At 44.7% G+C, this 17,738-nt stretch overlaps 1 protein-coding gene across 1 annotated transcript in view; it reads left to right on the top strand.

Annotated features, from left to right (window-relative positions):
• Positions 1-17,738, top strand: part of LOC119441916 (neuroligin-4, Y-linked) — a 334,848-nt gene that overhangs the window by 273,369 nt on the left and 43,741 nt on the right. The window contains exons 3-4 of the mRNA XM_037706579.2: positions 4,416-4,565; positions 9,632-9,817. Coding sequence (XP_037562507.1) covers positions 4,416-4,565; positions 9,632-9,817 — 336 coding nt within the window. The remainder of the gene's footprint in view (positions 1-4,415; positions 4,566-9,631; positions 9,818-17,738) is intronic.

Below are 17,738 nucleotides of genomic sequence, written 5' to 3'. Positions count from 1 at the left end.
AGGTAAGGTACACAGATATCTTGGTAAGCTACACAAGATATATACGTAAAAAACGCTGTTTTTCACTAATTCTTGTTTAACATTTTCATGCATATGCAACATGAAAACTACTAGAGTAAATTATCTGTCAAGCAAATATAAATTTAAGGGTTTGCGGTGCTGTCAGCCGTGTCATGCTGACAGCACTGCTGTTACGTATGTCTACAAATATTCTGCGATGTCAGTTGAGTGTTGCTTGAACGTCACATACGTACGTTGCCTGAAAGCTGCAAGTGACAAACGGCAACATCCAAATTACGTTGTCAGGAAGTTCTGTTAACGTTATGTTAACGTCGTGAATGTGCTGCTCAACGCTGCCACAACGTTGCGGCCCAACGTTGTCTGGCGATCAAAAAAGAGGACATTAGCAGCATGTAGGCAACGTTATACACCGACATTTGTGCACATTCAGAGAACGTTAAGGCAACATTTTGCGTTACTTGGGCAGGTGCGTGCATTGTGGAAGTGCCTGAGCGTACTTACTTCGCGAAGACAACACTGACACGCGACTATGCTTACAATAGTTTCGTTCCTACTTTACGCCGCGTGGAAAACCAGGTGAATATATATATATATATATATATATATATATACTTGGTTTTGCTTGGCGCAGAAGACCTGAGATGTGCCATTTTTGTCATCGTCATCACCATGGCCATTGTAATTAAATTCACTAAAGAGGATGAATGTCTGTATCACAGTGTACCCGTGTCCTCTATCAGATGAAGGCATCTTATGCCTGTGTATTTGTTTTTCTCATAACTCACATGAATGATCTTCCAGCCTCGAATGCATTCTTCTATCACGGACACCCATTGTCTTCGCTTAACGAAACACCGGTTATAGCCATGTGCATTACGTGACCTGCTCCGAAATGCACTGATCATTTTTCGTCTCATCCTCAGCCACAACAAATATCAGCGTTTGTTTCCTAAGACACAATGCCGTCCCTTTATATCAAAGTTTCGCGCATCTTTATCTTTACCTTTGTCATTGAAATAAAGGATCTGTCGCTGTTTGCTGGAAATGTCTACCCCTTTTCAATTTGTTAATAGCATAGAATAAAAAATAAAGAACAGTACAAATTCTTGCATTAGGTGATTAACGCACTAAGGATGTCTCCCTTGAAAAGTTCTAGTTGTATCACTTTCCCTGAACTTCCTCATTTACCGACACTTAGGCACCACCCCCCTCCTTAAGAAAAACAGGAAAAAAAAACAAAAAAAAACAAAGCAAGCTGGCCATGGCGCGGCCCATAGTGAAATGGTGGATAAACATTCCATGCGGGAAAGTTACAAACCTTAACGCTTTGTGCCAAATTACTTCGACAGGATTCAAACACTTGACATTGCGTTTGCTCTGTCCGATTGTCTGTCCTTTGCTTTGCGCCAGCGTTGTCAACGTAAAACTGTCGTTATAAGGCCGCATCTTCATCTTTAGCTTCCCACTTGCCATATGACGAAGAAGAACAAGACATCGCCCACAACGGCCAACACCAATGAGGACCGAGCTCACAACAATGCGGGAATGTGGAGCCGGGAGCCGTACCTGCTAAACCACTGCACTGTCACGCTGCATTGGCTATTAAATCTTATCTAGGGATTTTGGGCAACAAAGGACCATAAAGTGGTGCTGTCTGTGCATGTATTTTAGAGATCATAGCAGGCAACACTAGTTGAAGGAAACAACGTTTTGTGTACGGCAACAGTGTTTTTAAGAAGAGTTGTCATTTTCTGTGTTCCCAGTACCCCTTCGCAATTTGAGGAACTGAAAGTTCCTCAAATTTGCGCGATACCAACTAGGTTACACTTTATCGGCATCTAATCATCTGTAATTCCATGCATTTCAGTTGAGTGCTAGCCCCAGGGTTCAATTCTATCAGCAATTCCCAAGTTCATTCATGCGTTCAGAAGGTTGAGCTGATGTGGGTGCCAATAGCGGCGAGCTTCTGCATCTTTTCTTTTTCTTTTTTTTTTGCATGTATGAAAAAACATTCTACACACATTGCGTTTTCTAACGTTCACTTTTTCTCTGCCTGTTTATTCTTTCGTGTGTGACGATATTAGCTACGTTTGTGTGGTCTGTTGCGCTCGTCGGTATGCGCTGTGTTAAGCTGACAACAACAACAATGGCGGTGTCCGGTGTTGGAGCCTGCTGTTGCCGCACTAAAGAAGTTCAAAGTCGCATAATTACCCAAAGTCAGCTTATCGTCTTCTCCTTTTTTTTCTTTTTTGGCTTTGTGGCTTGAATTCTTTGCAAGCGCAAACACACGAAGTATGATGCCAAAACCTCCGCGAACCGATGGCGTTTCAAGCAATGTGTTGCAAACCATACCATGCGGGTGATAGAGAGGAAGAAAAATTTTATTTACGAGAAATGCATAGAGATCGGCGTGAGCTGAGCTGGTGCACTCTAGTCTGCTACTCTGCACTGGGGGAGCGAGAAAGGGAGTGAAAGTGTAGTGACGAATGATGATGAGGACTGTGGAAGCGGTGACAAGTCATTTGAGAAAATATCATCGCAAGTGTCGATGCAATGCTTCAGAAGCTTGTAGGGCCTGAAATAATCCCAGCGTCCCACATTTCTCACGCACTCAGATTGCGCAAGGTCTTTTGATTTCGGCAAATACTAAACATTCATAGATTTTGTCCGAGCCCAGAGCAAGAGAGGTGGGCGCTCAGCGGCAACGTGCGCAAGTAACTGTGTCGTTATCTGAACTAGAGCACTGCTCGGGCCTACCTAAAAGCCCGGGCCGGGTAGGACAGTTTTTTCACGGGCTCGGGCCGGGCTCGGGCACGGCATGTGCTTTGTGACCCGGGCCGGGCTCGGGTTTTTTGACCCGGGCCCGGGCCAGGCTCGGACTTTCTGGTGGTGTGCATGTAACGTGCATCGAGTTATCTTCGCGCGTCTCGACTCTGAAAAACATGTTTTTTTCGGTCTCGGGCCGGGTTCGGGCCGGGTTCGGGCCGGGTTCGGGCCGGGTTCGGGCCAGGCTCGGGCCTAAGGTAAAGTGGTGGCGGGCCGGACCGGGCAGGTAACGTAAATTATTTCCGGGCCCGGGTCGGGCCCGGGTCTCGCCATCAAACTATTGGTCAGGCTCGGGCGGGCAGCCCAACGTAAAAACGGGCCCGGGCCATGCTCCGGCTGGAAAAATCGGCCCATGCAGTGCTCTAATCTGAACCAATGGTCATATAAGGCGTCGGCTTGCATTACTAAGCAAAAAGACTTCGTAAGCTGCCAGCTTGAATAACGAAGCGGGGTGCTTTGACAACAGACGAAAGCTTTTCGTACGGGTGCCACGAAAATTGAGTACGCCTCCACTGGGGAACAAGAATATATTTTGATCAACATACACCGTTTTTGCACTGATCATTTTTCGTCTCATCCTCAGCTACAACAAATATCAGCGTTTGTTCCCTAAGACACAATGCCGTCCCTTTAATTAAAGTTTCGTGCGTCAGGGTGTTTCATTTAACTCGTGCCAAGGGTTAAATAAACAAGGCGTGAGCTACGTTAATGCAACTAACTCTGTAATGTTCGCTTTATTCTTGGGTAACTCAAAGTATTTATTTCTCTCAGCTTATGAATTTACTAACGCTATTTAATTTAATAACTTTATAAGTATTGTTTTATACACCTAATATCCAATTCGAGAGTTTGAAGACCGTGTTGAGGAATATCCAAATCATTTCCTTCCATTGAGATAGTGCTGTGGTTCACTTTTTTTTTCGGGGTTCATAAGAAAGCACACGACATCTGAAAATGTACCGCATGATTAGGCGCTTTCGCGCCGTGTTCTTCTTGCCCTCAAACATGTTTCGAAGGAATGGTCGGCACTGCACGGTGACAGGACGTATGAATAAGCCGTAAGCAACAAAGATAGGTCGAATACGATGTTGTTAGAGCCTAGACTTGGCACAAGTTAGCTAAAACGTCTGTGCAAGATTGTTAACGAAGCGTGTTCTCGTTATTTGCATATGGTAAACAGGCACACAATATGCACCTGCACGATTCCGTATACGGGTGTGTGTGTGTGTGTGTGCGCACGTCTGGTATGTGTTAGACGTTTAAGTTTTCGCATAGAGGTGAAAGGTCTGTGGATTGCAAAAGTGCAGTGACATGTGAATGGGCAGTCAGAAGGACATGCACTCACTAAGTTCCACCACAAGAAAGAAAGAAAGAAAGAAAGAAAGAAAGAAAGAAAGAAAGAAAAATAAACAAAGAAAGCATAAAACCGACAAAGTCTCACATTCGGACAGAAGTCCTATATTTTAACCAATGACATGACTAACCCACTAATTTGACTGTTAGGTTCACAGTTACTTCACATGTGCGTCCTTATGAATAACCACATACATTTCTTTTTGTTTATGCAGTGGCGCGAGACCCCACCAAACTTCCGGTCATCATGTTCATCCACGGCGAGTCATACGAATGGAACTCTGGGAACGCTTACGATGGCTCCGTGCTTGCCAGCTACGGAAACGTGGTCGTTGTCACCATCAACTACAGGCTCGGCATTCTCGGTAAGTTTGCTGTCACCGTCTAGACAAACTCTCGCTTTTGAAGGGAAGGAGGACATCATTGGTGTCCTGGGACTCCTCATCCCTCCCGTGCTTTGGCATTTTTGTTTTCGGTCTCGATAATGGAGGTGTGAAAAAGCACGTGGTTTTCGCAGCTTCAATGCAACAAAACTACTCCAACATCTACTCTCCAGGGTTTTTGATTTGTGTCATATAGCAGGTTGTAATGCCTGACGCACCGTCTACTGTTTTTGCGTAAAAAAAGACCAGAGAATGGCAGAGACATCTTAGGTGCCACGTGATCTCGCACACTAAATATCAGTGCTACCAGAATTCAGGAATTGGTTAAAGTAGCATAAGCAATTTTAGAACTGTCACAACTTGGCTCAAACAAGTGTTCTGAACAAAGCTCTAGCAGCTGAGTGGGACACAATGACAGGCAATTATAAGTTGTTCCTTCTTGCAAAAGCATACTGACATTCCAGTTGGAGAAGGGAAAGACTGTTTTGCCCACGTGGTTAGCGTCTGGACAACAAGACAGAAGAGGGAATTGAGGAGACGGAACCTTTGCGAAAATGTCGCACGGATGAACGCCAAGTTCTTCCGGTGCGCGGAGCGTAAGGAAAGCGAGTGGTAATTTTAACTACGATGGTAGGCGCTGGCAAAACTATCGTGCCAAAGTTATTTTCCCTCAAGGTTACCACGGAGGCCTCAGACGTGGGCTTAGCTATCGCGAAGCGTCAACGGCTTCTGTGAATGCACTCCTCTTAATATACAGTCGTTTGTAGCGCTCACCCTTGTTTGTTTTCGTTTGTGTCTGTCCGCCCCTTTGCGCTAAGATACGACAGTCAGTCAACCGGCTCGTAACTTAACCACATGAAACTCCCAGGAGGCGCGCTTTATCTGGAAAAAAATAAAAGAAACACCAACAAGGACCCCCGAAGCTAAAGAGAAGCGCGATCCGCTAAAAAAGATTGTGGTAACGAAAAAGACAGCGAAACGCTTTCAATGAAAATGACAGCAGAAACACCTTCACCACAGCCTGCTCACAAAATAATCAAGAACTGCGCAGAAATACCAAGATGGAAGTGTACCAGAACCCCTGCGGTAACACAAGAGTGGTAACAGCTGCGACACAGTAAGCAGTGAAATAATTCATTAACATGTAACGTCAGGCTCCAGGCTGCCGGCACTTTCGCCGCCGGTCCAAGTTAGCGTATCGTTAAGGACCGCTCAGAGAATCGCTCCGTTTTCTCTTCTGTGCACTCATATGTGATTGCTTGCGAGGCTCTACGGATCGGAATTAGCAGCAAAATGAGGGAAGGTAGCAGTGGGATGCCGATGCAACATAGTGCGGGGCTGCCGCGCCGTAGTGGCGGCGCCAGATGCTGCGCTTAGGACGAAGCCACCATCAGTAACCCTCCCCCTCCGCCCCTTCTTTAGCTCGGCAGCAGCAAAGCCGCTCACATCGCGGAAGGCACAGAAAGGAGCTCCTTGCTTTGATTTACTGTGGAACGGCAGTCGCAAGGTTTGCGGCTCTCTCACACTCCCCTTCTCCTCTATGTCTTTGAGCTCTGTCCTTGCGAGTCCTGTTTTCTTTGTGATTTTTCCGCGTGCTTGTATTCTCCGTCTACTGCCGAGTTATCCTAAGGAGTAAGGAAAACAGAAGCCAAGGTCATTACTCCGGTTCTTTCGTTGAAACTCCAACATCGTCGAGGGAGGTATACTAAACATACCAAGATCCCGTCGTTTACCACGCCCCTCTTTCAGTCTGCAACCGCGCTTATCGTTCTCTTTGTTTTTCTTCCATTTTTTATCTTTGCTATATACGGGCACTGTGGCCTTTCGGAAAGGAGTCGGCTAGTGACTAAAACAAGGCAACTTCGCAGGAGAGCTGCGTGGTTTCTATTGCTCTCTCTGACTATACCACGTTCGCTGAACTGCTCTGTGTATCTGCTGACGGGAACTGGACTTGCGGAGAACTGTGCCTTGGAGTTGCCACTCATTTCATGGCTCCCATTGTTTGTCTAGGAATTGTTATCCTTTGCATTTTGGTCCACATACTGAATAGTCAGATTGCGAGTTGTGCGATTTGCCCGGAACTGTGGACGTTACATTATGCTTGCTGCTGCTGTACGCGAAGGCGTTGTCTGCTTCGAAGACATGTTTCGACTAGCAGTGATTAGCACAAAAGGGAGCACTTATTGGTCCTTGGCAGGCACCTATCTCTTGCTTTTTTGTTGAACAGCACGAACTTTAGCTGCATGCTCTAACTACACACGCTAATTACGTATCTGCTCATTCCTTTCCTCTTCCCTTGGTTGTCATCGTCACTGATCATGCTTCTCGTTTGTCCCCTTCCAGCTACGCATGGTAACTGGCTAGACCAGTGTGTCTGCTGCCAGCCACTCTCCATATTATGCATATGAGAACGTACTGACAGCACTGCCATTTTTCTAATATTAATCCCAGCTCTTCTGAATGTTCGTTGAAGTAAAATTACCATGTCACCAGCACTACCTGGTAACCTTTAAATAATATATGCTGAAAACAACGTAGCCTTTCTTTCGCTTTTTTTTAATGATGATAGTCGAGAAACGGTCGCGCCCGCACCAATGAGATTCCTTGACACACTAGCGAAGTGAAAACCTATGACGATCATCTCACCATTGATACACCGATTGAGTTCTTTACGACCGTTTAATTGCGCCTGACATAAGTTACGTTCGTATGCAAGACGTGAAATTGGTACCTCATAGAAAGGCAGAGGTGGCCGAACTTTCTCCGTATAGACTTTAGTCGTCATATGAAGAATTGAGCTGTGGCAAAGAAGCACCAAATACGGTCACGACCCAATGAGATAAAGACACGTACTAGAAAGAGCCACGTATTGGTAATGTAAATTCCAAAAGAGTATGCAGACGAAGCCACGGCGTCGTCAGCCCGAAAGAGGTGAATCTCTGGTATCGCCAGTACTGCTGTCAATTTGCGGTCAACTGGACTCTCGTCTTCTCTTCCTTGTCCTCATGCTAACGAGAACAGTATGTCAAGTTCAACGTCGCATGTTGGAAGCACAAGGAACATTATAAAGTTAGAGTTCCACCCAGATCCTCCTCGGGAGAGAATGTCATGGGTTAAGTATCTAGTTGCAACCACTTGGGCATGAAAAGGGTAGAGAAATGCTTACAAAAGACGTAAAGACGTGTCAAAGGTGTCAGAAATTATTGTGACAAAGAGACATGCAGGTGCACTCCAAAACAGTTTAGGAAATGTTTTATTGTCACTGTATAACTTACCTGTGAAATAATAATAATAATTTATGGCACATATTTTTTTAACTTTCTAAGTTATAATCGTGAAATACAATCAGCAGACCTGACTACCATAGAGACGCCCACATGGGCTTTCTTATATTAAATGTTTGTATTTCAAATAGTTCAACAAAGTTAATATTGCTTCTTGCTGCAGCTTTTGTTTGCGTCTAATTGAGTTTTTAATTTGGAGAATCCCGAAACGATGGACGCGAGCAGTACATACAATTTGCGAAGTGATGCGACATATGAAATAAAAAGCAAAAAGGAATGTCGAGAGAACTTTTAGTAAAACTACGTAGGGAGAAAAAAGAGGTGTTATCAAAAAAGAAAAAGAAAAAAAAATTGCCCGCCAATCCACCCTGTGAAGGTGGTTGGAAAGCGAAGCTTTTTACGCCACCCTCACGGTGACTGCGGCGCACTTGATATTTCACACACTACAACGTAACTTTAACCACGGCCTTTATTATTATTTACTTCACAACAATGTTCACTACTGCTTTATGATCGGTGTGATATACACTACTAGACTACCCCATAGTGGGGTAGTCTAGAAAATGAACCGAAGCAGTTACTAGGCTGGAAGGGTTTCGAATGACGTCAACCCTCTTTCAAGCAGCTGCATAAGCTTTGCAACAGCTGCAATCTAATCTTACGGACCGCGCCGAGCCTGTTTCCGTTGTTTGCCCGCAGCCCTTATCATCCATCATGTTGGCTCATCACTTTGAAGCTTGTTTTCGTGGTTTTTCTTGCGAAAACGAGTGCTTAGTTGTACGCTGAATGCCTGAATTCAAGTAAGCTATACTGCTATACCTGCAATTGTTAGCGGTTCGTCGGGATCGTTTTTTGCTTACAACGACGGACACGACAGAACCCTTGGCTGGTAGAGGTACAAAGCTTCGCTTTAAAATTGCCCGCCAATCCACCCTGTGAAGGTGGTTGGAAAGCGACGCTTTTTACGCCACCCTCACGGTGACTGCGGCGCACTTGATATTTCACACACTACAACGTAACTTAACCACGGCCTTGATTATTATTTACTTCACAACAATGTTCACTACTGCTTTATGATCGGTGTGATATACACTACTAGACTACCCCATAGTGGTGTAGTCTAGAAAATGAACCGAAGCAGTTACTAGGCTGGAAAGGTTTCGAATGACGTCAACCCTCTTTCAAGCAGCTGCATAAGCTTTGCAACAGCTGCAATCTAATCTTACGGACCGCGCCGAGCCTGTTTCCGTTGTTTGCCCGCAGCCCTTATCATCCATCATGTTGGCTCATCACTTTGAATCTTGTTTTTGTGGTTTTTCTTGCGAAAACGAGTGCTTAGTTGTACGCTGAATGCCTGAATTCAAGTAAGCTATACTGCTATACCTGCAATTGTTAGCGGTTTGTCGGGATCGTTTTTTGCTTACAACGACGGACACGACAGAACCCTTGGCTGGTAGAGGTACAAAGCTTCGCTTTAAAAACTAATGTATTTGCACGACATTCAGGAAACAACTGCTGACTACAACGGTGAGATTGCATGGCCTTAATACTGAAGCAGTCTGTGGCCATGACGCAGTTATGGAACATAGTAGACATTGCCAGTAGTGGTCACGTGATGCTGCTGAATTGCCACTGAGGACTCGTTATTGCTAAGAGATAGGAAACCTCTGCTTGACTGCTAAGCAAATGGAATTGTTTTCCCGCTCATCACCTGAGTGATTCAGTCTACTGATGCTTCTAAATGCATGTCACGTGGACACGCAGGCTTCCTGCCTGCAATGGACGGAGCCTCTCGGGCCAATAACGGGCTTCTGGACCAAATAGCCGCACTTCATTGGATCCACGAGAACATCGACGTGTTTGGAGGAGACCACCGGAACGTCACAATACTCGGGCATGGCCATGGAGCGGCATGCGTTAACTTCCTCATGATGTCACCTATGGCCAAAGGTATGACCACAAAGGCCTTCATCCTCAGCAGTACTTTATTGCTAACCTGTAAGCAGCTTCCAAACCATTGTCAGATTATGTTCGGGAAATGCGTTCCACGATCTAACTTAGTTTGATCGTGATCCCTGAACGTTGTCCTAAAAAAAAATGTGTCTAGACCTTGGGCAGGCCAATTGTGCAGTGCGCCATTAAGATTCAAGCTGCATCACTATAAGGCGAGGAAACTCATATTTTACGAGCCATCTGTTAACCATTTGCTTTGTATCGAGAGTGTATAGACATATCAGTACCATACCTTACCTTTTAAAGCATAAATTAGCAGATATGATGCCACTTTTGTTATTCTAGTCGATATCATCTCTGATGAATGGGTCGTCGTTTAGCTAAGTTCTGTCTAAGGTAAATGCGAAAATTTTGAATCTATACGAATTGTGAGTTGTATATTACGTGAAAAAAATATACATTATGATACTGTCACTCCTGTAACAAAACAAAATCCCTTGTCGGTCTGTAACTTGATCGAATAAGCCTGCAAGGAATATATGTGAAAACAGTTGTGTGGAATTACGCCACGGCCCAGGGTTTAGAGCCGTGACAGCTTATTCCTGGTTTACTAGCGTATGGATGCGCATATACCAAACTGCCATGGCAACAAACTTGTGCTGCCCCAAAAATCTTGCGGATAATTAGATATGATGACATTTCCATAGGTAAATTTGTGCTTCAACCATTTATGAAACCACATACGCGATGGCGTCGCTAGTTTCGAGAAGACGACTGCGACTGCATGTCTGACGGTTCATGAATACACGCGGGAAAAAGACGTAAAATTTTATCTGCTCACTGTTTGCGTGAATGTTGTCACCTACATGTAAATAAATTAGCGCTGTTTCTAAGGGATATCGCTAATCACCGCATATAGCTAATAATCTTGGGCACATCACTTAATATAAACGCATCGAATGCGTTTCGGGCGGTGAGTGATTTAGATAAGTGGTGAGTGGGTATCAGTGCATAGGCGAAGTTCGCTAGTCGAGCAGTACGGTTTAAAAATTTTGTCAAGAGCTCATTTACGGTACCAGCCTTCTTGAAGACACAGGGTGAGTCGTTTAGCTGTCACATCAGAAAGCACGGTATAGCCTGAGCGACATAAACATTGTAGGTTGAGCGAAAAAGTAAAACTTCCATGGGTGAAGCGTAAATGTAGCGTAGTGCGCTTTTCTTTTCCATTTTTGTTCTTTTTGTAATTATGATCGCTGCAATTCATTCTGGAATTGCATGCACACACAGAAAAAGAAGAAAAGAAAGAACATGTTTATCAGACAAGTTTGGATTACTGTAAAATACCATAAGTTTGGTGCCCTAAGATTTATCAATACAGAAACAATGTGCGCATTCTCAGCTGCATTTTTGTTTTGTTTTGGGTTTCCTGCTGAAGGTTTCATTAACCATTCAGCAATTTTCACATGCCACGAGGGCTTGCAAAAGTTGGCATTATCGAGATCATCAAGATGTTAGGCGTTATAGTAAGGGTGTCAATTAAATTAGGCGTCATGTTTGCACCAGGACAAGGTACGGTGTTATTTAGTGGTAATGAATGCGCGTAATGGGAATTTTAAAAGTGAATGTTGTTGGGCAAGTCGGCCGTACGTTGTTAAAGCAAGTGCTACGCGATACAAACATGGACGAGAAGAGCAAAAGGACGTGCTCTTCTCGTTCTTGATGCTCTTCTCGTCCATGTTTGTACCACGTAGCACCTTGCTTAACAATTAATTTCGAATAGTGCGCCCTTTTGCGCAGAATTGAAAGAAAATCTCGTGGACCCAATACAGCCATGGTCGGTAATGTTTCGAAGATTGATTACATGCGACCATCACCTAAATACAATAAAAAATATTCAACAAGCCCGGAAATGTAAATCTTTTGACGTTTAAAGGATTCTGCTCCTTTGTATGGTTACAGTTGACCATCGAACAACATGCTCTGTTTGAGGCAAGGAACATTCACCATAAAATTATGAAATATTTATGCACGAGAAAAGGGGCGCCATAACGCAAAATGATTCCAAACTGTTTTGATTCCAAACTCATGACGTCAAATTTACGTAACCAATGACGCAAGCATCAGTTTGTGACCCGCAGCGTTGTGTGAACAAGCCAATCAAACACTCTCCTCGTTTATAGGAGGTCACCTTTGTTCGCTTTCAAAACCAATAACATTGTCTACACTCAGCAGTTTTCCTTATCTAATTGGCTGACAAGAGGTGAGGAGCACGCTTTAGTGAAGATGGTTTAGATGGAGCCGAGCCAGCACCGTGAAAATAGATAACCGCATGAAGAGGGTGGTGCCTACTTCTCCGATTGGTCCGCTTCGCCTTACTTAGCGTGCGGTGGCTGGTCAAAAATCGAGGCGGCGTGCAACGGAAGGATAAGAATGCCGCTAAAACGGATCCTCAGCAAGGAAGAGTTGGCAGAGCGATGTCGTGTGCTTACCGAAAGGGCTCGATAACGTTTTACTGCCACGCAAAAAAGTTTATCATGCGCAAATAAATACATGCTCACCGGCAGGTGCGAGTAGCGAGCGCCTGAGCGATCGGCGGGCAGCCATCTTCTATTCCTCTCGGAACGGGGCAGTCTGTGGCGATTCAGAAAAATTTTCAGTTTTGTTCGCCATATTAATGTATTTTTTGCATACACGTCACTTTGACGTGGTGAGTTTTCGTGGTTTTGTGACGTCGCGTGACAGACAGGCGAATTTGGGAGTGGCCCGAAAATGTTTTCACCAATATAGCAGGCTGATTGCGGAAATTGAAATCAAAACAGTTTGGAATCATTTTACGCTATAGCACCCAAGGAATACATGATATGGGTGTCTCTTTAGATTAATTGAAGCCTGTAGTGCACTGGGCCAACACCACCTAGATGTGCTATCTAGGTGGCGTTGACTGGGCTCAGTGTTGGCCCCAGGTACTGGTGATATCTGATTTCTCGCGTTGAACTGCTCAGGAAGAAACAAAGATTGCTCCCCACACAAGACACATAACCTACTAAAACAAGAACGACATATTTCCCGGAAAACAGGGTAATAACTGAAAAATAAATAAGTAAATTTTGGAGTTTTTAGTGCCAGCCCCACGATATGATTATGAGGCATGCCGTAGTGGGGGGCCCCTGATTAATTTTTACGACAATAGGCTCTTTGGCATGCCCCCAATGCACAGGTTGTTTTACATTTCACTCCCATGAAAATGCGGCCGCTGTGGCCGTGATTTGATATCGATACCACGGGCTTAGCAGCGTCAGACAAAAGCGACTACGCCACCACAGCGGGTAATAAATAATACAGCAGATTCTATTTCGTGATGACTTAGAAGTGTAGCGGATTGGTCTAACTGGTACGTCATGTTTATTGTGAATAATGGCAGCGCGAATAAAGGGACACGGGATAACAAGGCAGAGAACGACGACTGCTACTTCCAATTGAGTTCCATTGTATAAAAACACGACTATAAAAACACAAATACAAGCCTAAGTGACAAAACAAACGAAATCTGTTGATCTAAGGGATGATATCGAAAGGTGAAAAACTATGTAACGTCCCTATCGCCTTATGCACGCGCCAGCACTTTCCAAGAAAATAATTTCCTTCTCCGATAGGGATAATGACAGCTTGCCCACGCGTAAGCGGTGCTCACGTAACATCTGCGCAGCTTCTACGGTTTCTTTCGGCAGCCGTCTTTTTCCCGCCAGTTGAAGACATCCCACTGGTGTGTGATTGTTGTGCAGGTTTTTTTTACGTTTGGACCGGGCTACTGAGGCATCACCTCAGCGCTTCAAATTATGGACAATTCGTTTGTTTACACTGGCACACACAACATTTAATGCACGCAGGACGAAAAAATGTGTAATAAAGACATAATGAACTATTACCAGCAAGAGGCAATTACAAGCCAAATTACAATAAAACTAGCACACAAGTAGCGTTATGACCAATAACGAGCAGGAGTATCCGGTACAGTCAACGCCACAACCGTTCACCATTAAGTGGTGGCAGGCAAGGCGGAGATGGAGGCCGAAGCGATCTCACTCAGGCAATGCTGTGGGGGAGTTATTGATTGTGGTTGGCTGGCTCGCTGTTTTGTCCAGCCGACTGAGATTAAGCATGCGCTGCAGTGGAAAACTTGAGGAAATGGCAGGTGACCGGAAAGTCCTGGCCAGGGGGCTGCCCCCAAGCTCGGGCCTCGTAGCCTGAACACTCACGTTCCGCCTACAGGCGCTGGCGTCCTCAGTCCTCGTGGTAGAATTCTGTGGCCTGGCGAAGTCATGAAGCGCAGTAACAGTTTGACAGGTTTGCCCCGGCCTACCGCAGCGGTAGCCTAGCGGTAGAGCATCCGCCTCGTATGCCGGAGGTACGGAGTTCAATTATCGGTGCCGCCGGAAACCCACCGGTTTTTTCGAATGGATAGAGATATTCCCCGGCCTAAATATGAGAAATAATAGGTAGATAATACCTCATCATTTTATTAGAATACACGACTAAATGAAAACAAAACGCGCTTCGCGCATTTCTCTTCTTTCTGACTTCGTGTTTCTTTCTTCACGATTGCTCTTTGGGGACTTTTGCACCGATTGGGTCATTTATCCTTTATCTCTTACTTGCGCTACGTGGGCTCGTACTTGACGCTCTTCGTCGTCGTCTTTTTCGCCAAACATTTCAGTCACCGCCGCGCGTGCCCCCTTTGTTGTCATCATAGAGTCTCTCACTATAACACCTAGAGGGTAATCTGGCGCCACCGTCTATGCGAGTTTCTTAAAGGGCGCTGTGCCGTCATGGGAATGACGGGATATGTGTCAGCGAGGCTTGTGTTTGCTGGTGTTCTACGAGACTTCGTCTAAAACGTAAATGTGACTACCCAAATAATGCGTTCTTAAAATAAAATCTACATAAAAGGCCTTGCTTCACCCATATTACATCTCTAAATAAAGTTTACTCACCCACAATACAGAATCAATTGAATAAAAGCAAATACAAGCGACAAGCTTATCCACAACGATCGAGAATCTGGTCGTCTGTCCTCCAACTTTAGCGGCCAGCCAATACTTTTTACGTTTCATATAATATTACATCCAATAATGAGTCCTCAAAATTAATCAACACAATTTTTTGTGTAATAATGAAGCTAAAACAGCTTTTTACGTGCTGTTTCATCAGGAAATAATGGTTGTGACAGAAGCAACGGTGCTAGCCAGGCGCGTCTTCAAGGCTTTCTGGCTCTTCGAGAACGATGCCAATCCGCAGTCATAATATACAGGCATTCCCATGCATACCACAGCGCAGCAGCGCCAGATTTCCCTCTAGGTAATATAGTGAGAAACTCTATGGTTGTCATCTCCTTTATTTCTAACCAAAAACTGCGCTTGGCATCGCGCACTTCAATCACCACAGTAAAATAAGATGGTCCACTGAATCTCATCCCTTTTGAAGAATGGCTTCGTTATATTTATTTCATTCTGCTTGAACATTGCTATATCTATATAGGTCTGATCATTTCGCGCTAAGGAGAGCTGTACGTGAGTACTTTCTGTTGCAGAGGAACTAATTAGGATGATGATGGGGCTATTATGTTGAAACAGTGAAATTGATAAATCAACACGCATCAAGTGTTGCAGCAAAAAAAAAAAACACATTAAAGCGACAAAAATTGGAGGACGCTTAAGATTCGTTTTTAAGAGTGGAACGCGATAGCATTCAAAGATCCCTGATTGCTTCTCACGGTTACCGACGGACTGCAGCTATGCAACCGTCATGGCTACTGGCAAGCACTGGCGGCGGACGCTATGCACGTAGGCGAGCTTTCTGGTAGAAACGCGGCTACTTGCGGTCGCCGATCCCGGAGATTGTGCACAACTGCGCCAAAGAAATTCCATCATTTTCAAGTTTCCTTCTTTGTTTCGCACTTTTAATATTGCAGCCTGAGAAGATTTAACATAAACGGCATGCGCTGTGGGTGTTTTGTTTCATGACATTTGTTTTGTAGATTGTCATTCTCAAAATTCCGAGGAATAGCTTTGTCAAGAATGTGAGACAAGGTATGAGCAACATTAGTGACAGAATGGTGTGGCAATATAACCCGGCATATACCAGCATGTGACACAGGAAGGCGTGGCATATACATGTACCTAAATATATTCGGAGGCCCTGCGTGGTTGGGGACAATTTTCTCGGGCGCGGCCGCCGGCGCCAACGCCGACATCGACGCCGACGCCGGATTATCTGCGACATGGAGCCCTTAACGCTCTCGCGTTAATAATGCGTACTTTTAGTCGGCGAGCCAGCTTTTAACACACATAAAAGGAGCTTGAAGGCTACGTAAATAAGAAGTAATCGACGGGTACTAAATATAAAGATAAGGCTCAGAAGAATTTCATGGCAAGGTCAGCATGGTCCCCAGTGACACAAGCATGGGCAAGCATGGTCCCAAGTGACACACGGGTCACATTGAGAATGAATGCCATCTTTAAAAACATCTGTTTACCCGCCGGGGTGGCTCAGTCAGCTAAGGCGTTGCGCTGCTGAGCACGAGGTCGCGGGATCGAATCCCGGCCGCAGCGGCCGCGTTTCGATGGAGGCGAAATGCAAAAACGCCCGTGTGCTTGCGTTGTAGTGCACTTAAAGAACCCCTGGTGGTCAAAATTAATCCGGAGCCCTCCACTATGGCGTGCCTCATAATCAGAACTGGTTTTGGCACGTAAAACCCCCAAAACCAACCAAAATCATTTGTTCACTATTAGTCGAAACGGCTCTTTTCGACAATCCACGAAATAGTTCGCGATGTCACAGAAACAGTAAGCACGAGAACCACGCGTCTCAAACACACCTTATAGCTATCGGTAACACCCACATTCACCCGTTTTAGCATGAAGATATTTATTAAAGGCGGGGATCTTTACAGCTCGCAAATTACGCCATCAGAATTCCTGTGTAAAGGCTATGTATTCGTTTCGGCGTTTCCTACAATGCAGGCAAACCTGCCTAGACGATAGGCATGATAATCTGCTGCCGAGGCAAGGCAGTCGATACGAACAAAAACAGGGTTGGACGTCACGTCGGGTAAAGTAATGCAATTTTTAAATTTATTTAAAATCTTTTCTCTTTTCTGGAAGTCCTTGGAAGCGTCGGTCGTCAAGATGACTTGCTTTGTTGTAGAATTCCTGTCAAGTTTGGATGGCAGATATCAGATTTTCTTGCTGGCAATGTCAGCAATGACGTCGAAAAAGCAAGGAGGAAGTGGATGCACTTCCGTGATGCGACAACCACTAGTCTTGCATTTTCGTTTTCTCTTGGCGTCTGGGATATCCACGCTGTCACGCACACGTCTTAAACACAGACAGCTGAGTCAGACGCTTGTCACTGCAGGTTGTGCCGACCATATCCCAGCATTATCACATACTATCTGATCAATGTTAGCAAATGACGATATTTGAAGCAGTTTATTGGATGGTGTTACGGCTTTTACACAAAATTTTTTATTACGCGATGCTAAGTTGTAGTGCCATTTATTTCCTAATTTCTTGTAATATAACTTAGGTTTTTGCCGTCACTATGAACCATAATCTCAATAAGGTCTTGTGCATCAACAAACTCCCCCACAGGTGTGTTTATTGCATGGAATGTTGTCTAATTGTTTTATGAAAGCCAAAGCAAGTGATCCAGGAAAAGAAAGGTACGTACATGAACGCTTGTATTTCGAGGTGTTCAATAGATAGTTGCCAGAGCTCAGAATCTTGAAGACTTCAATTTAGGTCCCACAAAGCATTAGTATTCCTTTTCCAGCTGGAAAATACTAGAGTGCTTGATAATTCGTGTTTATATTTAGCAGCACGGCTGTTGGAGCACGTGTCATTGAACACGTATATTAAAC

This window comes from Dermacentor silvarum, chromosome 2 (assembly GCF_013339745.2).
Source record: "Dermacentor silvarum isolate Dsil-2018 chromosome 2, BIME_Dsil_1.4, whole genome shotgun sequence".
NCBI lineage: Eukaryota > Metazoa > Arthropoda > Arachnida > Ixodida > Ixodidae > Dermacentor > Dermacentor silvarum.
This window is presented reverse-complemented; position numbering and strand designations above follow the sequence as displayed.